The sequence below is a fragment of the Branchiostoma belcheri genome, unplaced genomic scaffold (genome assembly GCF_001625305.1).
Source record: "Branchiostoma belcheri isolate BF01 breed outbred unplaced genomic scaffold, Haploidv18h27 scaffold2, whole genome shotgun sequence".
NCBI classification, from domain to species: domain Eukaryota; kingdom Metazoa; phylum Chordata; class Leptocardii; order Amphioxiformes; family Branchiostomatidae; genus Branchiostoma; species Branchiostoma belcheri.
This window is the reverse complement of record NW_017803490.1, coordinates 840,189-862,338: the sequence shown is the minus strand read 5'-3', so window position 1 is coordinate 862,338 and position 22,150 is coordinate 840,189. Positions and strand designations below refer to the sequence as shown.

The 22,150-nt window shown below is 39.7% G+C and overlaps 2 protein-coding genes across 3 annotated transcripts; one reads left to right on the top strand and one right to left on the bottom strand.

Annotated features, from left to right (window-relative positions):
* Positions 1 to 1,460: 1,460 nt before the first annotated feature.
* LOC109468735 (organic solute transporter subunit alpha-like) lies at positions 1,461 to 9,308 on the top strand. 2 transcript variants are annotated; one of them, XM_019767059.1, is made up of 9 exons: positions 1,462 to 1,675; positions 3,346 to 3,506; positions 4,309 to 4,382; positions 4,988 to 5,146; positions 5,609 to 5,720; positions 6,567 to 6,712; positions 7,101 to 7,219; positions 7,609 to 7,799; positions 8,234 to 9,308. In XM_019767059.1, the coding sequence occupies exons 1-9, from the start codon at positions 1,627 to 1,629 to the stop codon at positions 8,243 to 8,245; spliced, it is 1,023 nt and encodes a 340-aa protein (XP_019622618.1). In that variant the 5' UTR covers positions 1,462 to 1,626; the 3' UTR covers positions 8,246 to 9,308. The 2 variants fall into 2 exon arrangements, with proteins under 2 accessions (XP_019622617.1, XP_019622618.1); XM_019767058.1 differs by lacking the exon at positions 8,234 to 9,308 and having other exon boundaries at positions 1,461 to 1,675; positions 7,609 to 8,161.
* Positions 9,309 to 10,254: 946 nt separating this feature from the next.
* Positions 10,255 to 21,487, bottom strand: LOC109468335 (disintegrin and metalloproteinase domain-containing protein 10-like). The gene is made up of 14 exons (XM_019766584.1): positions 21,427 to 21,487; positions 20,690 to 20,831; positions 18,404 to 18,522; positions 17,412 to 17,680; positions 16,879 to 16,967; positions 16,286 to 16,412; positions 15,478 to 15,662; positions 14,810 to 14,945; positions 13,714 to 13,873; positions 13,227 to 13,389; positions 12,225 to 12,405; positions 11,774 to 11,885; positions 11,092 to 11,273; positions 10,255 to 10,493 (listed from the first exon to the last, which is right to left on the bottom strand). The coding sequence occupies exons 1-14, from the start codon at positions 21,485 to 21,487 to the stop codon at positions 10,347 to 10,349; spliced, it is 2,073 nt and encodes a 690-aa protein (XP_019622143.1). The 3' UTR covers positions 10,255 to 10,346.
* Between the last annotated feature and the right edge of the window lie 663 nt (positions 21,488 to 22,150).

The following is a 22,150-nucleotide window of genomic DNA, read 5'->3' as shown; positions in this document are numbered from 1 at the left end:
TTGTCATCAGATAGCTTTAAACAATGTCTAGAGTTAGATGTTCAAGGGTTAGGTGTAACAAGTCGATCCGTGCAATGTAGCCAGCTGACGCCGCGCCGCGTGCCTGCGAAGCCGAAGGGTGGTTATACCAGCTGTACAGATAGATACAGAAGATAGTGGATGCTACCTCTGTAACATCTGACTCTGTAATGAAACCTGCATCCACCACTTCAAGCCACTTGACCAAAGCCATAGCAACCGCCTTTTCCCCGGCCCTGTTTTTTTCCATGGGTGCATAGTTAGTAACACAAGTGCATAGTTAGTTACAAACCGCTACATATTATAGTTAGTCTAGAATATAAAAGTCAGAGTGATTAGGGCTATGCCAGGAGCACAATGGCATGTTTTTTTTTTTCATTTCAGTATGACTGGCGTTTTCCTATGATACACAAATGTAAAAGGGAGTTTCCAACCTAGTTTTTAGCAATGCTGTTGTCTAAAATGCGACATGTTCAATATGTATTGAGCTCTTTTGTATGTGTTGTTGGACTAGTGACGTATATACAAGGTCATATTACCTTTTATTTGCTGAACATGCCCTGACAATCTACGTCTGTCTGGCCTTTGAACGCTCTACATGATTGTTCAGCTTCAATTTGCCTATCAGTGTGACTTGTGTTTTGGGCTGCTTAATTATGGGGCTGGGTCGCCAAGCTGGTCACTATGTACTATTATGATATTGCACAACAACCAAGGTTAGCATGAAAGTTCATCTGTATACTTCATTATGACAAAAAGAGTTAAACGTTCTCATATACGAAGCACGACATGTCACATATCAATATGTACCTGACCTTGCTATTTGAATAATACATTGTAAAAATGTGAGGCAAAGATGACAGACTTGTATATATGCATGGTGGTTCTTTTCTAGCCTTCTTTCCGAGTTCCTTAGTGATATTTTCGGGCCAGTTAATGTAAGGAGCCCAGTAGAAAATCGAATAGCACCCAAGCAAATTCTTTCCCTTTTCATACATTTGATTTCAAGCAGTGAATGTTATCATATTGGTAGTGTTGCAATATGTTTTAGGAGACCATAGACCACATCTGTAACTGATTAATTGTGAATAAAGGACTCAGATCAGTGTCTGGGAAGACAGTTCTAGCAGGCAGTCACGGTGTACAGACCTCTTCAATAGCCTGTCCCTTCAATACCTTACACATGGTGGCAGCGGTGGGATACATGATCTTTCACCTTTAACGATTATATGTGCATAGCACAGCTACAGGTTAACCACCTACCGGTTAACTAGTCGGTTGGAAAAAGATAATGACAAACCCAGGTAGCACATACTATTGTGTTGAAATCTTCAGCAAAACTTGTCGATCAACTTTTCCAAGTGACCCGCATGAAGTAAGATGCCCTTACGGACAATGACCTCTGCCGGACCACTCCCTCCTTTGTGAAGCCATGTGTGATCAAATATCTTACCCCGCAGACCAAAACACGCACAGACCATAGGCACGCAACCAGAGCGCTACTCGGCTTTGTTGTAAGTGCCACTCTTCCATGAAGTTCTGAACAAGGTGTGTCTACCTACAGTTAGGCCAGCTTGTTTTTGAACTCAGGAACGGACGACCAACGACATGGCCAACTGTTCAGAAGAGGTGCCGTTCTCATCGGACGTTCTAGCATGTAGGTATTACTTTTCATAATTTGCCCTTGAATGTTGTGGGGGAGGGGGGCGTACATGCCGGTTTAGTATGGGTACAACAGCACACCCACTACACTATCCACTGTTATAATGTTGTCACTAGTTTGTAAAATATCTTAAATGCTTCATACGTTCAAAATACATGCCTAATGTGACATTAAATACATCATTGGTACTGCAACGGTAACAGCATTCAAAAGTTCGTATGTTAGAATTACATGTAACACTACTAACTGGTAATGTTAGAATACGTCAAGTAGTAATATATAGATAGCGTTAATACAGTGCTCTCTACTAACCAACCTAACAACATGACCTTTCTCTTATCATAGACCCAGTTAGAAGGACATGTCAACAAAGAGTGTTTGCCTAGAGTCTTAAATAGTTACACATTGACAGGGCTCAAAATACTGGGTGCATGTGCACCTCAGTGCACCCAAATTTGGAGCTGTGCACCCATTTTTTTTCAAATATTTTCATATGTTTACTTGTGTCTATATTAAATGTATAGTAGTATAGAGCATATTGTTAACATCTAAGTGTGAGAGTAATTAGTTTTTGATGACAATATTTTATCTTATATGGTGCACCTAAAATAAGTTTGTGCACCCTATTTTTTTAGATGAATATCAGTAGAGAGGGAGTAAGACTGGTGTGAAGGTAACGCTTCAAACTGGTCAGGATAGCTCAAATATGCCAGGATGCTTGGCAGGATAGCTCAAATATTCGGGTTCGACACATTACTTATGAATGAGCTGCCCTGGGGCACCATGGCTTTGTAAATCTGTGGACTGATAGCTAATACGTTTTGAAGGCCTTCTGGGATTTAGCTTACTTATCCCTCCTGAGCTCCTTTTGTGGCTAAATATACAGCGGAAAAAGAGGTTAGAAAATAGTTCCTAGGCCTATATATTATATTTCGGACCACAACCGCATTTGGTGGATTAGAAAGCTTGCCTACAATACCATGTGTCTAGTACAGCTTGGTAGCCAGACCATCGTAGGCTCGCCAGTGTCTCAACGGTGCTCAGAGTATTGCCCACTCGGCCAGGTCCATTAGCGCACGCCGGGGGTTTTCAATAGTTCAATTTTAGAACGGCAGTTATCAGAAAGGTCGGCTGGAAAGATCGACAGTCAGAGGGAAGGCCTGTGCCAACAACCTGGGGCCAAACCACCCCAAAGCCGTCCAAAAGGGAATGGATAATAGACTTGCATAGCACAGATTCCTAGACACAAGTTATTCTTTCATAAAATACATTCCTATATAAGGCCACACCAATTTAATTTGTTGGTTCTCAAATTAGCCTCTTCATTTTTTTCTGATTTGCAACAAAAAAATTCTGATTCAACTAAAAATGCTCATATTTTGCCTCCAACGGAAAGTCATTTCCTTCCTTGTTGTTACATATTTTCCATTTATCAATACAGTGGTTTATTTTGGATTAAATTAAAAGTTCAAAATTCATTATTTCAATATTTACCCAGCCTTTTGTGTTGACTCCATGGCTCCTATATATCGTTGCATTTAGGATGCCTAACCCTGTTTTTTCGCCCGGTCGCTTCATATTTTTTCTGGAAAAATCCTAGAACCAACAAATTAAATTGGTGTGGCCTAACGTTATATCTATATTTTTTCATCCCAACAATACAGTGGCTGGAAGGGACCTAACCGTCCGTGCGCTACTCGGCACGGCATCTGTGTGTTTCGCGTTAACGTTTTTGCTGTACGTGGAGGAGTGTTACTCACTCAGCAAACACGTCACAAGTCCACAGCGGAGGAACAAGCTACTCATCATCCTGGGACTGTTTCCAGTTGAGTCAAACATTGAACAATCGTTATCATTATTGTGTTTAAGTCCTACGTTCGTCGTAAAATCGTCCTGCGATCGCAAAATAGTTCTGATGGGGCAGTCGTGCAAGTATAGTTAAAAATTTGACTGTCTTGTAACTCTTGTTACGGAAAGGTATGTCTTAAAGTGCTCATGACACAAAAAAAGCACAGAAATGCAAAAATAAAGCATAGAGATGTTTGCTAGAGAGTCTCCAAAAATTACCTTTTAGAAGGCCATACAAGCTCAATTTCTCAGTTACCATGATTGGAACAAACTTTCAGTGACTATATTGTATGTACACTTCCGATATGTGTATGTATTTTACAGACTTTCTTTGGTGTCATTTGGTCTTTAAATCTTTGTCGGTGGTTGATTCTGTCACATACCTAAAGTTTCACGGTTGAATGCCATCTTTGCGTAAATTGCGCCTTTATGTTTTGATACCGAAGCGTGAATGGTCAATGACCTCGCGGTTAAAAGAGTATTGAACTAGTGTCCGTGCGGTTATTGACCCAACTTTGGTCCAAGGGCCCCATATTACGTCATTGTCGTAAATTGCGTTCACATACCAGGTTGTAACGAATGTTTTACTGAATTTTATCACGTAAAACAAATTTTGACGTTTCTAAGGTATATGTTAACACATAGAACTTTATTGTACACATTCGATTAGATATGTAGTAACTCTGAAGAGCTTACTATACATTGTACCTGTTACAATTGTTGTGCAATATAGTTTGACTAAAGTTTGACTTTGTGAACCTTGCCCCCCAACCCGTCAGGTTTTCAGCATGACGTCAGTGGTGACCTTATGGGTGCCCAGGGCAAGCCTCTATTCCAACTTCTTATCAACAGGGTAAATATCAACCTCTTTTCACATGACGTCATGAGGACGGAATCAGCTCATTGGCTGTTGATAATTGATTGACGTTTGCGTCATGCGATAACTAATGCTGCAGTAAGAAAAGGGGCAATGCGCCAATTTGTCGTTTAGTTGGTCGCTATCAAAATGAAGTACATTTTTAAGAAATAAATTTCTTTGTCAGTGATTAAATATTAGTCATTAACAGTTCGCCAATTGCTAATTTCACAGTTCGTAAATGCATCCCCTAGGCATTTCTAGCAATGCTACATGTATAGAAATTTCTAATAAAAATTTTAGACTGAAATATGAATTTATAAAGACGCTACAAAATAGTTGTCGTTAATGTGATTTTTAAAACTGTAGTCTTCTGTAATAGATGGTGATGTAGTGTGAAACTATTTTACATTTTTACTTGTCACAAGTTCTCTAGTGTCACTGACGAATGGAATCTTTCGAAGTGGATGCTACCTGAAACGTCTGACCGTTTCCAAAATCATATTAAATTGACTAACTATTTCTGGCGTATCTTATCACCTGTATGTCTAACCTTCACCGACGTATTTTACATTCTCATGCGACGTTTTTTTTCTCCGCAGGTACCTGGCATTCGCCATGTTGATATTCTTCAGTTTGCTGACGGACTACTATGGCGGCAAAGAGCGTCTCATTGAGGAGCTGTCGAACACAGACATCAAATACAACACGCCCCCTTGCTGCTGTTGCTGTTTCTGCATCCCCAAGTCTAGGCTAAACAGGTACATGTGAAGTGATATACTATTCGTGGAAGGGTTAACCTAGTCTTACATCAAATTGTGTTTGGCTTGTATTCGCTCAAAAAGTTGGAATGGGGTGACGAAAACTTATTATTTCAATTATTAATTAAAGAACAATATTAGTATATTAGATAGCAGGTTATTTTTAAGGGTTAATGTCCCGCCCCGAGGTGTATATGGTGTAATAAGGTAGTCAGTTGCTAAAATCAACGAATTAAACCACCGAGTGAGCGCAGCATAATGGTGCGGTCAAGTGGTCCTTTATGAAACAACAGAGGGCCACTTATGAAATAAACGACCACTTATGATGTATCATGTTTCTTTCTATCATATCCAATATGAATTGGTGACGTCTGATTTGTCAACGTCACCTGGACTATATGATAATTGAAGTAACTTTATATAATCCTGTAGTGGAGTTATTGCTAATTACCATCTATTCAGGAGGGTACACGGGAACCTGCGGATCCTTGTGCTGCAGTACACCATCGTGCGCCCCCTACTGGAATACATCGGAGATGTAGCTGGGGCCGACGGGAGGCTCAACGATGCTGAGGTATGAAACTTGAAGGAACTTATTGCATCTCTTCAACCTGACAAGAATGAAACTAGAGTCATGGAATTGTCAATGCCTTCCTACTGCCAAGTTCCACGGGAAATAAGATGATGACCCACTACCTTCGAATTCTGTCACGTCACCTTACAAAAGATACATGCCCAGGGTGCCCCTGCCAAAAATTCCCCGGCACTACTTAGACAAACTGTGTAAAGGTAGAACAAAGAAAGAGGTATTCAGTCATTTCATGTCTACCAGTAATGACCACACAATAGAAAAAACTATGTGAATTTATCTCCAGTTGCTTAAAACAGAGAAGAATTCTAGAAATAATCTTTAAGACCTAGATTAGATAGAATGTATAAGGGATTTCCAATATACCTGAGACATGGGGGAGTGGATTGGTCAAGATGAGGGGTCTAGACCTAAGTTAACGCCATTCCTAAGCTTAGCCCTCGCCCCAACCTTACCTTACCTTAGACCTTAGATCCTCCCGCAACCTTGTTGCATAGGTCGATTCCTTGTCTGACTTTTTGTCTCCAAAGGTTTCGGTCTTGCGCCACTACTGCCATATCCTTAAGTGAGTTAAGTCCAAGTTTTACCCCATCATTTTGTAGTGTTTTCCGCAAAGTGACTCTAGGCCGCCATCTCGGGCGTGTGCCTTCTGGCTTCCATGTTTCTCGCCCCAACACTGGCCCCCAACTCTAATCCCGACACCAACCCTAACCCTAGCTCTAAATTCCCAGCACGCACACTATCACCATAAGCAGAAATGTGACGGAGCAGCAATTTGGTGTGACACACTAGTACTGGATGTTTGATTTTTCACAAGTTTTGTTTGCCCAGATCTCTGTCCAGGGCGCGTTTGTATGGCTGACCATCCTGCGGCTCATGTCTACCCTGGTGTGCATGTACGGCTGTATGGTCATCTATCAGAACGTCAGGGAGCTGGAGAAGTTTCAACACATCAACATCAGGGCCAAGTTCATGCTGTAAGTACTTAGAGAAAGCTGTTCTTAGAATCACTGTGTGATGTCTTTTGATAGGTTTGCCGTTTGTTATGATATCCTTATGTTAAAGTCTCTGTCGAGGAATGAGCCATATACTTCAAAAATAAAGTCGTTTTATGCAAATATGGGCATTATGACTCAGTGAGAAGTTTATGGCGTCCCCCGTCTATTTACATTTTTTTTGGCACACATGACGTGAATTCATTCAATGACTATTGGCATTTCCCCCATGGCCCAGATAGCTGCGAGAGGCAAATTGTCCAGAAGCTCTGAGAAATGTGTCCAATAGACATCAAAACGTAAGCAATGTGAAGTACGTGGTTGTGTATAGAAAAAAAATCCCAGTATCCATTGTACCTTTCCGTTTCAGAATTCAGACGGTTCTTTTGGTGTCTAATCTACAGACAGCGCTTCTGTCCATCCTAGCCACGGCAGGAGCCATCCCGTGTAACCCTGACACTCTCTTTCCTGCCAGTAGCAGAGCTAACGGTACGGATCTCTCGCACCGTTTCAAACGTACGAAAGACCATTGGTACAATGCAATAAGGCTGGCCCGGTGAAGCCTTGTTGCATTAATAATGCACCTATGGTCTTTTGTACAGACGAACGTTTACCCTGGTACCAATTTTGATGTTTGAGACGATCTCCGGTTGCTCCAAAAATATTTCTGACATAAAATTCCCAATAATTCGGAGAGAAACCATATCTTCACACCTTTTTGATCAAAATCACTAACATCTACACCGAATTTAAGAAAAAATATGGTAATATTGGGAAAAATAACACTTTCTTCGCACAAGTAGTTTAGCATTGGCTCTATCATGACAATATTTGCAGCATTCATTTTCAATATCCATTCTTCATCACATCCCTTGCAGCTATGAACCACTTGCTGGTCGTCTTTGAGATGCTGTTACTAGCAATTCTCGCTAGGTGGCTATACCCAAAAGGAGACCCAACCCTGCAGAAGGGCGGTGACAAAACTCCCGCCGCGGTCGAAGGGAGAACCAACCCCGCTATGGCAGAGGATGGAGACGTCCAGGCAGACGAACCAACAAAGGCACAAGGGGTGAATATCACATTTGTGTGAAAACACGGGGTGATATTTACTAACAGTAGCATAACGTAAAATGCTGTCTAAGCAATACTAACCAAGTGAATACCTCAATTGTCTTTCATTACATTATTGTATACCAAGGAGCTTCCATCACGCTCTTTCCATGTGGTCATCAACTAATTATGCATTACAAAGGTCATGTGGGTTACACTATCCCCCTCCTTCTAACAAGCGTACGTCCTCTGGCGTGAACTAATTATCATTTACAGGGCATGCTCCTTGTGTATAGTATATTACTTTGGCTATGAAGATTTTGGAATAAACTTGCATAGAAAATGCGCTTTTTATGGTTTTCTTGTTTGTCTTTATCATACCAACAGCGCTTTCATTCTCTAGTTATTTTTATAATTCTCAGTATCATTGCTAATCACCATTGCTACTGACAGGCTGGTGTGTGACCTCCAGTGACCTCCGGAACAAGCTAAGCAGTCCGGCTGGCTCAACTGAATCACTCCTTCTAAATTGCAGACTTCAAACATAGGGATAGATGTATTCCGAAGTAAACCATTGCTTTAGTAGAGGTTGGCATACATGTATATCCCAAATATAGAAGGCTATAGAAAGTACAATAGGTAAATTGGACAGGCATAGATGCTAATAGAATTATGTAGGAGAGAATCCTGAATGATCAGGATGTAAAAAAAACACATATCCCTCCTACTGAGGACTGTAAAGTACAATAGGGGAGTTGGACAGGCTTTAATTGACATAGATGCCTACTAAAATTATGTAAGGCAACACCCATTATTTAGAAAATGAAGTACAACTATGCACCAAAAGTATTTCTATGAAGTTGAAATATTACCTAAAACTATTTACCAAAAGTATTTCTATGAAGTTGACTGTTCAAGAGTTAAGTATGTGGGGATGTATAAGGAACTGTTATAGTACAGAAATACAACAAGAACTTTTATAATGGGGCACAACAAGGAGCTATATGTCAACTACATATTCCAGAATATTAAACTGGTGTTTTTACCGTTGTTGTGTATAACAATGAGTATTTGGAGTGTGGGTACTTAGTAGTATGTAATATGCTTTCATTGCAAGGGGTGCATTTTTATATAATAGCACAAAGCATATAAATAAAAGTTTTTTACAGAAAAGTATTACTATAAAGTATTCATAATGTTTGTTTATGGATACCCCCAAAACGTATCTTAGAATTGTGTATAAAAAATAGAAGTATAATTAATTGTATGTTATACTGTCTGTATTAACTAAGCATTATTTTGTGTGGATGCTAAATATGTGCCTGTTTTGAAATAAAGGGTTATCAAAATTTGGATCTTTGAGTATCAGAGTTCTTATAAAATTGTGTTTGATATCTTCTCTTCTGAATGTATGTGATTGTTTTGTGTTTGAATGAAATCAACAGCAGCAAAAGAGCAAAAGTTGTTATCTAAAATCTATCCTTAATCACGTATTGCACTAACAAATGCACTTAGTAAACCATCACCAATAGAAACTTACTATAGCTATTAGTAAGTACTTCCTAATGTTGACCGTTAACCATAAACATGCTTGTATTGGCAACGTAAAACACCAAATATGCAAATTCAAAATCTTACTTACTAGTTACTTATGCCTCTTTCCCATCATTGGACCAAAACTTGATGTTCAGGCCCTTGTTATGGGTTCACCACACCACGAAGTGGTGGTGAACCCATATTGCTTTTTCTGATGTTTCTCCTTCTCCTTCTCCTGCCATTTTTTAAATGGATTCAGCTTCTTCATTTTAGGGCCTAAGGTCCTGAAATTTGGTATGGAGGTACAGTGGGCAAATACCCCTAGGCGTTTTTTAAATTTTTGTGATACAGGCTTTTAGAATGGTTTTATTTGAGTTTTTTGGCTGTGTTATAGCAAATGTATTACTGTGTTAGTGTACCACGTTTGGGCATGAGTCATCACAATGGAATGCAGGGCATCAACCAATAGGCATGCAGCTTTCCTCTATTCTTCTTGCTGATTGGCTGTTGGGATTTAACTTGATTAACAGGCTGCACAGAGCATTTCCACCTGCACAGAGCATTTCTTGCTGATTGGCTGTTGGGATTTAACTTGATTAACACCTGCACAGAGCATTTCCATACTGACAGTATGTCTTTATTCAAGTGTTTTGGTAGGTATTTCAAGCTTTTCTGCTCCAGCATTGGAATGCGGGGCATGAACGTTTTTTTTTTATTTTGAAAATCAACAGTTTGCATTATGCAATTAAAAATCCTAACCAATAAAGTAGGGAATAGCTATCCAACTAATGTTTTAGTTGTATGTTACTTCATATTATAGTTATATCAATGTAAATCATTGTTTTCCCTTGTGTTTCTCATTCTTTCCCTGCCATGTCGTAAAATGTGGTGAACTCATCGCTGTATTTGCTCCAAAGCAAATATTGGCCTTTCTAGTTTACTACTCATTCCTCTTCTGCTATTATATGTAGACTAACAAGTAGCATATAGCTGAAGGCATTTAACTTAAATAGCTGCCTTCAAGTTATCATTACAGTGATGGTTGTATCCTGGCTATTCTAGCCTTTTTCCGTGCCTGTTCGATACTGCTGGGCACTGTGGCATTCAGGCAGTAGATGACGCCAACAACGACACCTATGATGCCAAGAATGGCCAGAAGCAGCACCCACCAATTGTTCTGAAAGAAAAAAGAGAACTGTGTTAAGAAAGTAGTCCTTTGTACTCTTTGCTCCAGCAACACAAAATGATTAAAGTTAAGAAAACAAATACTGCATTCACTGCGTTTGTGGAATTGTGTGGTGTAAGGGCAGAGCATTCGGCTCAGAAACAAGAGGTCCCGGGTTCGCCATCCTGCAATGTCACTAGCCTTGTTCCCTTTAGAAAGGCACTTTACACAACTTTCCTCATGTGCCTCATCGCTTATGTGTTAATAAGTATGCCAGAATGATCATTATCATGATCGTGGGCATTAAAAGAAAAACCAATATACTTCATACTAGTGCACCTAGATTTTTGCTGGCACACCCAAATTTTTTGGGTTGGGAGTCCAGACTCAAAAGTTAGTCTGGACCCCTTGTTGACACCATGCACAGTTGGGGCATCCTCACTTAGAAAGCTTTAAACAATTAGACGTGCTCCTACAATTAGACATGCAAAGATCACTCGTTCGGAGTGATATATGTTAGCAAGCTGCTGCTGCACCGCATGCCTGCAAAGCTGGTGTGTTACGACAAATTGTGGTTATATCAGCTATACAGATACAAAGATTCCTATACCTTCACCCATTCTGACCCCTCATCAGTTAGGAGGAGGCGTTTTATCCTGGCCAGGGGACCGTCTATGTCCACCTCCCGACACTTCCACAAGGCGTCGCAGTAGCCTTGGTTGTTGTTACACGGGCTGCCGACAGGCTTCAGGATCGTTCTGGCTGGGTAAGGTCTACAGGAACCTTGTTGTCCTAGAGACACAAAGGAAAATGTAAGTCAATATGCAAGAAACATGAATGCACGTTATGTGTTGCAGCTTTTGAGGCCCGTGCCAACTTAAATGTTGCATAACGTCTGAACCACCAAACTTGGAGAGCCAAAAAAGCCCAGTCTGAATAGAGTTATGTAAATAATTGCAGAGCCGCAAAACAAGAACTTAGCCAGTGAACAGTGGGCTGTAATGGAATATTACATTATATATTATATCATCATTAGATATGATGTTTTTCAAATGTTTCAGACAGTTTATACTTAATCTAATGGCTGCCAAACAATTGCAAGATGAAAAGATACAGAGCATTTCAGATGCCAAAATTGTGTGCAAACAAAGGAATACAAATGTATGAGAAAAAAGGACAGCCACTACATGCGATTTCCACTCTTAGCAAGACAGTAGCCAAAGAATATGGCAAATCCTGTATGGTTTTGATAAAACGAGGAATGCTCCTTACTTATGATACATGCTGCTTACCTCGTTCTTGGCAGCACACTTGACAGAGATCCTTGGCGTTACTTTCGTCTGCCTTCAGCGTACACTGACAACTGTCCATGTTTTCAAGTGCACAAACAGACCCAATGCATTCCTAAAAAATAAATGCCACTTATTTGTTCATAGCCTTTTTTAAAGATAATTTTACATCAAATAACAATCGTTTCATATCACAAAACGATATTATGAACAGGTGAAGGTACATGCAACTTATTCCTTAAGACTGTCTCATTTAGTACACAAATTTTAGACTGATGTCATATTGATATATTGAAGTATTATGAGTATCGGCATTGCAGTGCCATATTAGCAACAGCTCTTACAACAACACAACACAGTTAAATGGGACAACCTAACTGTTTACAATTCCAGTAGAAAATAAGGAAAATAATGTTCTGCTACAAATAATATGTTTACGTCAGTTAATACTTACTCCTCCTATGCAGGTAAGCGAACCATTTGCACACGATCCGGACTTGTTCGCGGGCTTCAGACAGTCTGCGGAAATGCCCGAACAGCTCGCCGAATGTGCGCACTCTGTCTCCGTCGCACAGACTTTGGATGCAGGGTGATACGAACAAGTCTGCGAGTTGCAACACGGTCCTTCGCTGGGACTACATGAGAAGTTGAAAATGTCCAGATAGAGATTTCAAAAACTCACTTTTTCCTAGTACTGTACTAGTTGTAGAGTGGAACTTGCTTAGTACAGTAGGGGCACCATCACCAGATAGCAGTTAGATGCGCAAACGTGCAAAGCGTGAATGCCATTCAGTGTAACATAGCCAGCTGCCACCACGCCATGTGCATGCAAAGCTAGGCAGGAGTGTTAAAAAAACTCGCTTTTTTCTAGAACTGCTGTAGAGTGGAACTTGCTGCCACCATTAGTATAGTAGTGGCACCATCACCAGATAGCAGTTAGATGCGCAAACATGCAAAGCGTAACATGCCGTTCGGTGTTACATATACATTGCAAGCTGCCGCCGCACCACATGCATGCAAAGCTAGACAGTAGTGTTAAAAAAACGTGCTTTTTCCTAGAACTCACAGTGGTAGAGTGGAACTTGTTGCCACCTTTAGTACAGTAGGGGCACCATCACCATATATATATATATATAGCAGTTAGATGCGCAAACATGCAAAGCGTAACATGCCATTCAGTGTTACATAGCCAGCTGAGACCGCGCCGCGTGCATGCAAAGCTAAACAGGATTGTTACACCATCAAGGGTGATTTCACCAGCTATATACATGTACAGTTACAGAGTTACACTTCATAATTCATTCGGTAAGGGTACCATTTAAATCTAATGCAAATGAGGTGATTTCTAATGCAAAATACTCAATTCAATGTACCTTATTTTTTGCCAATTCTACTTATACAAGGTAGTTTTCCACAAAAAGGACTTACACTCACCGTCTTATGAACTAACACTCACCTGCACGTGGCCCCTTCTTTCCTTGTGCAGCCAACATCAGGAACGCCAGGGGTCGCTCCTGTACAGCATCTGTCACCGATCTGGTCACAGGCATCCTGAAAACCACAGTCACACTCCTCTCCTTCTTCTACTATACCATTACCACACAGGGTGGGTGCCTCAGCTGAAAATATATATACAGACGTCAGCTATTAAATATAGTGTGAAAGGTATAAAATTATGTTTTGTTAGTGTTCAGAACCAAAGACAGATATGTTCACCTGTGTGTGGATAGTGTTCAGCACCAAGGACAGGCATGTTCACATGAGTGTGTCCTTGTGTGTGTGTGTGTGTGTGTGTGTGTGTGTGTGGATGGTGTTCAGCACCAAGGACAGGCATGTTCACCTGTGTGTGAATAGTGTTCAGCACCAAGGACAGGCATGTTCACCTGTGTGTGGATAGTGTTCAGTACCAAGGGCAAGCATACTCAAGTGACATCAATGTTTACCTTTGAAGCATCTGAAGGCTCTGGCAGCCACGGTGAGTGACATACTGTCCACGCTACATCGGGACATCTGGCTGTTATTTGGCCTGTCTCCAGATGTAGCCTGGGCAAACATGATGTAGTTCCCGATCAAACCGCCAGGGGAGCAGCCTGGAGGGTCATGCTGCAAGGAAGTAAAATACAAACTTACAAACAAACATACAAACTTCATTCACATTAATCAACTTGGCAGATGTATATAGATGAAATAATGTTGTACTCCTGAATTACATTGACTTTAAATCTCATAAAACAAAAAGACAGGGAATATACAATATACACACTTGTCAAAAAATCTACTATAACAAACAATCATGAGCTACATTTTGTCCATCTCCTCAGGGCCAGTATACTTTTTTAACCTTGAAGTTAACAATTTCTATTTAAGTACGGTATATTTATTACGTAGCCTCGAGCTCCATAGCAATGTGCTGCTTTTGGAGGGTACATTCATTCTGATTTTACCTGTGTTTGTCAGTAACCAAATACAGTTGCAGCTGGTATACAACAAGAAAACTGTGTGTGAAATGCCAAAAAAGGCCTTCTTTTGAAGCTATTTCTGTATGTTTCAATAATGTACATATTACTCATTTGGGACCGCATTGTAGATACTGTTCCCTATTACTTTGCATTTGGGAACACATCTATACAGCGACACCTGTGCTGCTGTGAAATGTGAACCAGTCAGAATTACCCTTAGGAAGGTGACAGACGGTCACCGAAACATCGGCTGAATAAAACACTTGGTTGTGTAAAAAAGGAGTCTCTGTATTTGCTTGGATGTTGTGAGACTTCAATTCAATTCAATTCTTTATTAAGATACTAAGATAACAGACAAACATGGCATACAATGTTGCCTGAATGGCATTGATATTTGCAACTGTCAAATTTTATATAAATTATACAAATTGTCAAATATCATAATATTTTATTCACAAAAACAGTACAGTAGCTGTACAACCCAGATAATTATCTACAAGTTCCATTATCTTGTGCCAGACTCTATCTGTGCAGTCTGGTCATAGAGTCTGATTGACTGGTGAAGGAAAGAGTGACTTACCGGAGACCCCCAGCTGTGTCCTAGTTCATGTGCGAAGGTGATGTGGGAGACTTTACTGGGGATGTGACTCCCGTACAGCTGGACAGTCACCAGGCCTGTGTTCCTGGACTGGAGCGTACCATCATAACTCAGATGTCTGAAGGGGGGGGGGTAGAAAAGAGATTATCATGAAAGTTCATCTGTGGTAGTAATCATAGTACAATGTTGAAGTTTATTCCAACACAAAAGAGGACAGAGAGATCAACTTTTCAATGACCACTGTCACCTTCATCAGGATAATTAATGACCAATCACTTCCGTACATAAACCCGTGAGAGTTACAGTTACAGACACGTGACCTTGCTCACAAGAGACTTTACTACGAAAACGTGATGTCAGCAACTGATCAAAAGAAATAGAGATGAAATAAGGGAAACAGAGGATGATCACTTTATTTTTTACTGTAACTTAAAAGTGTTTCCATGTTTGCTGCAAAGCTGATGGGAATTATAATATTTTCTTTAAAATAATTCTTTTTCTGCAGGCTGCATCTTTGGAAATTTGCACCTATGTCAACAATTACTGATAGAAATGGCAAATATTTGGTCACCCTACTGTAACTCAGCAATCAGTGCCTTTAGGGAAAAAAAAGAGGTTGTTAATTAATTATAACACATGTTACAGGTTACCTAGAACATATGGCTCCAGTCCAGGCTATCCCTAAGGTCCCATCAAAGTCCCTGTCTGTAAAGCCGTACGCCAGACAGTAGTCATTGTGGTTCATGTTGGAGATGTGGTCTAAGTACGCCTCTGCACCGATGAAGTCACCTCTAAATGGGTTATCTGGGTAGACTTTGTCTGCGGTTGTGTTGATCTAAGAGATATAAGACATGGAAGAATTCAACATTTTGAGAAATGACTAAGTTATGATGAAATAAAGACTAAGCTTTAACTTCCAACACTTAGACGTGCCACATAACTTGAACAATGTGTACTATGATCAACATTGTGCATCTGGCACGTATGACCCGCTACTACAGTCACGTGTCTTTGACGTCACCTTCCAAGAGTAGACGGGTCCATTCCGTGAACAAGGTTGAAGGAGTCAACCGAAAATTTGGGGTAAGTCCCATTTCTGTAGTCTAAGTACGTGTTAAGTGTTGGAAGTTAAAGCTACATGTAAGGGTCTTTATTTCATAATGACTTGTACCACCAACACAGATGAACTTTCATTCTAATACTAAGTTATGAATTTGGCTGTCCATTCAAGGATTGGGGTGTTGGGGTTTTTTCCTAGAACTAAAATTGTAGAGTGGAACTGATCAATGCCACCAAATATAGTAGCTAACTAGTAAATAGCTTCAAACACAGCTTTAACACAGACCAACTCCCCTGGAATAACAATCTGTCTATTTGGCCAATTTCTACTCTTTCCAGCCGCCTCCCGAAGCCCCAAGTAGAGGCTCTATCTCATGGTCATGATTTTTGGTAACTGACCTTGAGTCTGGAGACAGTGACTCCGTATCCAGTCTTCCCGTCTAGTTCCAGAGGACGATAGATGAGGTTAGCTGCCTTCACGTGAGCGGCAATTTGAGCAACGGACGCCTCCCATGTACCATACTTTCTGTGTAAAAACAGACATTCAAAAAGATTGTGTAAATAATATAGAGGAATAGTTGTAACATGTCTACATGTGTTGGAGTCGTGTGGCATAATGATAGAGCATTTGGCTCAGAACCAAGAGGTCCCGGGTTCGAATCCTGCCTTGTCACTGATCTGGTGCCCTTGGGAAAGGAACTTTCCTCATTTTAATCACTGACAGGTGAAAACAAGTATGCCAGAATTATCATTATTATTAAGAAAAAAATCAAAGTTAGAAGTGCACCAGTACTATCAGTAGGTCTATTAACTAAATTAGTATAAATAATAAAAGTGAAAAATGATAAAAGATTCTTTGTGAAATCTTAAGAATTTAGAATCATAGGTGCAATTTATTGACCGTACACATTTTGTGTTTGTCTTACATGTAGGAGCAAAAACCAAGTTCTATCATTTGTCAATTGAAAGAGATTTAAGTGACAAAAACATACTCAAAGAACTTGTGGTCAGCCATGATGAAGATGGAACAGGTATTCCTGTCACCTGGAGCACGTCGGTGTCTGTGATGGGGAGGGGAGTACTTCTTTTTTTCATGCACCAGATCTGGACCACTCTCATCCTGGAATACAAGAATCATAACACAATTACAACTTCGTCTCAAACCCAAGAGAGAGATTACAACAGGGCAACTTGAAGGAAAAACATCGCTGGCAAATAGAAACATCCTTTAAAATTTTGTACTGAACAATGAAACAGTGTTGCAACATTAGTCGTGCAGAAATACCAAATTAAATGGCCAGTGAAAAAGACTGTGAATGGCAGCAGTACTGACTTCAGGTTCCCTTTGACCCACCAGACATCATACATCCAAAGATCAGAGTGTCAGCAAAGTGGGTTATATTCCTTATGAAAACTGATGAACATAATAAAAGAATTGGTGAAACTTTCCCTTGTGGCAGACAACACTTGTAAATGACCATATTATGCAGTACAAATGAGCTTTTTCAGGTGTTACTGATCTTGCTTTAGAATGAAAGTTGTCGCAAACCTCTTCCAAGTCTGTAGCATCCTGTGGTTCTGTCAAAATGTGATCGTCATGTACCCCACACCGTGCCCTGTGCCCTGTCAGAGGGTCTACCACGTCCTGGGCCTTGTACATGACAGAGTGGAAGTCTTGTGTAGTGTTGAAGTAACGTTCTGCAGGCTCGATGTAGTAGTCATTGTCAGTCGTGTACACAAACCCTTCAAACCGACCGGCTATGATACTGCCATGGCAAACACTTTTTGGGTCACCTGTTTATAGTGAGAAATAAAGGTTTTATGTAAACTCACTCACATGTACTTCCCATATGGAATCTTCAACATTTTGATGTCAGAACATGTATAATAATTATTATCATATATGCTGTAACATCAAACTTTGGGCCACATTAATAGAAGGTCTGAATTAGAATGGTCACTGAATAATAATGATGATACATGGTACACATTTGTAATTATAATGTAACCTACATAGTGATATCTTCTAGCATATAGAATGATTTTTAAGTTGATAAGTAGACTGACTCAGAGGTAGTTGGGTGACATAGTTTTTAATAACTTTATACCAACTAGGAGATATTGTGTTCAACTATATTCGACTGTAAGATTTGAAAAATCACATTAACGTTATTGGTGTATTGGTGCGCCAGCCACTTTCATTTTATGTTTAATATGTTATACTTAATGTCATCTTTATGTTTTATGAGCAGTGGATTCACATATTATTAAGCACAACAAGTGCTTCCTATCTAATGCTCAAAAATCCATGTGAAAAAGATAAAATAAAATAAATAAATAAACTAGGAGCATTCATTATTAATAATAAGTGCTTGACGATGGACATCCAAGAATGTTATCTTCATGTATAGGTCAGTATCATCTTCTAGAATGTTATACTATACAGATATTATACTAATAATAGTATACGATAATTCCGTTGGAATATCTACTATGACATCTCTATCCTATCCTTACCGACGACATGTCCAGAGTAGATATGTGACAGGTCCATGTGTTGAATCCCTCCTGACGTCTCTAACTGAAAGTCCCTGCTGAACATACTGTTGTCTCTGCTCAGCTGGAGATGGAAGTCCCTACAACAGGACAAAACATTTTCTCATGGTCATGGGCAGCTTGAATTATATCATATCTGCAAGCATTCTTATTTATTAAGGCCACACCAATTTAATTTGTTGGCTCTCAGATTTGCCTCTTCATTTTTTTTCTGACTTGCAAAATAAATGAAACTAGAGGTCGGAGATCTCACGTCTTCGTCAGAGGTACATCGTTCTAGAGAAATTAACATGCGTATTCTTCACTCTTTTTAATAATCAATTTGGTCTAAAGAACAAAAGAATCTCTGTACTATTTTTATGGTACAGAACACCCTGAAACAGTTTGCCGCAGATTATACAGATGCGTCGTCACCCGTGTTAGCCCCCCCCCCACGTTATTTGAGTTTGGACTGTTACTGGAAAAAAAAAACCTTCAAGAAATTCTTACTGTGTTGAAAGTGTCACGACAGCGCCGCAAAATATAATAAGATGTTATAAAGGAAAGAATCAGAACAGGGTGACTACTGGCTGCTGTTTTGTTAATTAATATTGTCTTTATGACAAATAGAAGACTTGTGTTCTTTGTGTCCTAACATTTGTACTTCTACAGTTAGTATATCCCAAATCTAGGCATCTCATTTTTCGGCCCTTCGTGTTTTTACTGCGCGCTTGCCTTAAATTTAAGGTAATTAGATTTAAGGTCTCCAGTGGACGTCATCCATAGCAGTTACTTGGTGTGGCCGTAGAAAATAACCTGACATATGTCCAACCTATCCTCCCCCTGCTGAAGTTATAGTACAATCCCTCAATGTAACGTCATTTGATCCCATCCCATTATGGGGTTCCCCGACTATATCCAGCTGTCGGCTGTCTCCAAGCAGATGTAGGTGGGGGATTTCTAAACACAAAAGGTCCTATTACGGGGACATAACGACCTCCACGACTCTCATCTTTGAACTCAATCTTGGAGACCACCACAGTAACATGCCTATCAAATTTCATTAACTTCCATCCACACGTACAAAAGTGCTCACAAGAAAAATTAACAAAATGCCCCCTGTAGTCACAACGAAACCCCCCACGAAGCTCAGTAACGAACTTAACCTTGGTCCTGACAATAGTAAGCACCACACCAAGAATTATAATCAACATTTCACAAATACTTGAGTTATCTTGCTAACAAGCCACAAATACAAAAGGTGCACTAACGTGACGCACGGACCCCCCACGAAGCCGAAACTTGTACTTGACTTCGGCCTCAACAGCGGTAATCTGCCTGCCAAAAATCATGGACGTCGAATCATGCCTTCCAGAGTTATATCGCAAAATCCGCAGTTCCCCACACTCCGGCGAGACAATTTCATAGTCCTTCTGACGAAGACAAAAATTCTGCAGGTTCTGAATCAACTCAATAATGCTCATATTTTGCCCCTAACAGTTGAGGAATGTCCTTTTCTTCCTAGTTGTTATAGTTTTTTCCATCTATTGATGCAGTGGTTTGATTAAAAGTTAAAAATTCATATTATGATTGTTAAAATTTTAACCCAGCCTTTTAAGTGTTGACTTCATAATTAATGGTTTATTTGTCACATATTCATTTGTACAGAATGGCAGGTCCCGTGTAATTGGGACCTGAATTGCTCTGACAATTACATATTTATCATTGGTTGATTAATAAAAAGTTATCATACATTAAAAACATTATGCGTCATTATTATTAATATAAAATACGTTAAAAGATAAAGTCATTTAAAATGTCAGATTTGCACACAGGTTGCGTTAAAAGTCTTTGGACAATAAAATGGCAATCTCAATGGCTCCTATCATAGCATTTGGATCTATAATAGGATCAGCCTAGACCTGTTTTTATTTTTTCTTCAAAAATTTGAGAACCAACAAATTAAATTGGCTTGGCCTTATTAATGATAATGAATAAGCTTTAATTTGCATGCAGAAGATGTCTGGGGAACCACAGTCAAACCTGTCTACTGTGACCATAATAGGGTTTGGACACTATAGACAGTTAAGTGTTATAGGTGTAAACTTATATGAAAAATGTATGTAAATACAAATTTAAAGATTCTAATTCTTCACAACATGAAGACTATACAATAACAATATATGCCCACATGGTTATGGTGTACATTTCAAAGTACACGACTTGAAATCTGATCAGTAAAGAAAAAGTTTCTATTTCTTATAATACCTTCCATGTGCAAAAAATGCTAGATGTACGCGGCTTTCCTCTGGAAGAACTGCTCTTCTTGCCCGCTCATGTTTGGTGTGTAACCTGGCGGTGTCGTATTGTAACCCTTCATAATGGGTCACAAACTGGTTCAACTGCTCACCTGAAATATAACCAGTAAGTATTAGGGGAATGGCCACTGAGATATACAGTACATGTAAACATCACTGGGTTTCTATGGTGGTAAGGTTAACTTCATTAAAAAGGTGTACTGTGATAGTTTGAAATGGGCTTACGATAGTGCAGTGTACAAGAATGTGTACAAAAATGTTTTTAGTTCAAATGCCTTTTGCACTTAGAACAGGCTTCGGTGTACAGATTTTTGTTATTTTTTCAGTGTTCAAATGCAAAATGATATGGTAATTGTAATACATGTAACTCATTCCCTGTGATTTTTCCAATAGTTGTACCATATTGTGTTCAGAGCATAATCAACTTAATAATTATGCAACAACAGTGTGGTATATATAAGGTGTGGCAAACCCTGAGCATTATAGGCTTAGCCATAATTTATAGGCTCTATCCCAATTCTAAAGCAAAACAGGTGTCACTGCAACTGTCCTTGATTGGGTGTTACAAAGCATACACCACATATAGTACATGTATCATAATCATACAACTTTCCATAACACAAGTACAATGTACTAGAAAGAACAACAAGAACTGTGGAACTGTGTCAGATCAGAAAGGCAACTTACCTCGTGTAAAGACAGTCAACCACACCGCTGATACTAACACTAACAACCACACTTGTGTCATTCTTGGAGATGCTTACAAACTCCCTGAAAGATCCTGGATAAAATGTAACTATTATACAGAACTGTGACTTTGCTAGCTACAGAAAGACATGTTTTATACAGAAATTGCCCTCCCCCAAATCTAACTACACTGTATGACCCTTGGTGTGCTACTTATGCTACAACCTGCTTTAGAATTGTGCCTTGAGGCTATATTCAGGTGGGCGGGTAGCATTTAACATAACTGTTTTGTTCTATGTTAGGCCACACCGACTTAATTTTATGGATGACATCCGCGCGCGCATTGATTTTCGCCTGAAAAAAAAAAGATCACGTCCTCTGAGGCTCTGGCCTGGCTCTAGGAATGTCCATGGTAGTTATCGATAATACGGAGGTGGTAACTCTGGAGGATGGCACCCAGTACCGAAGCTCCATGACTCAAGAACTCAGTACATACGTACAGTGCCAATTAATAAATTCCGCACAAAAACAGCATGTGCCGGCCTGTCATATACGTCGCTATGTACTGCTGCAAATTCACAATACCAGCTTTGTATTCCTGTGGTTTAGTAGCATTTTTATTTTTGGCCGGATTATTTTTTTATTCGCCCGCGCACACTAGTTTGGGGGTATTCAGAGGATGTCATCCATAAAATTAAGTCAGTGTGGCCTTAGCATGCATATA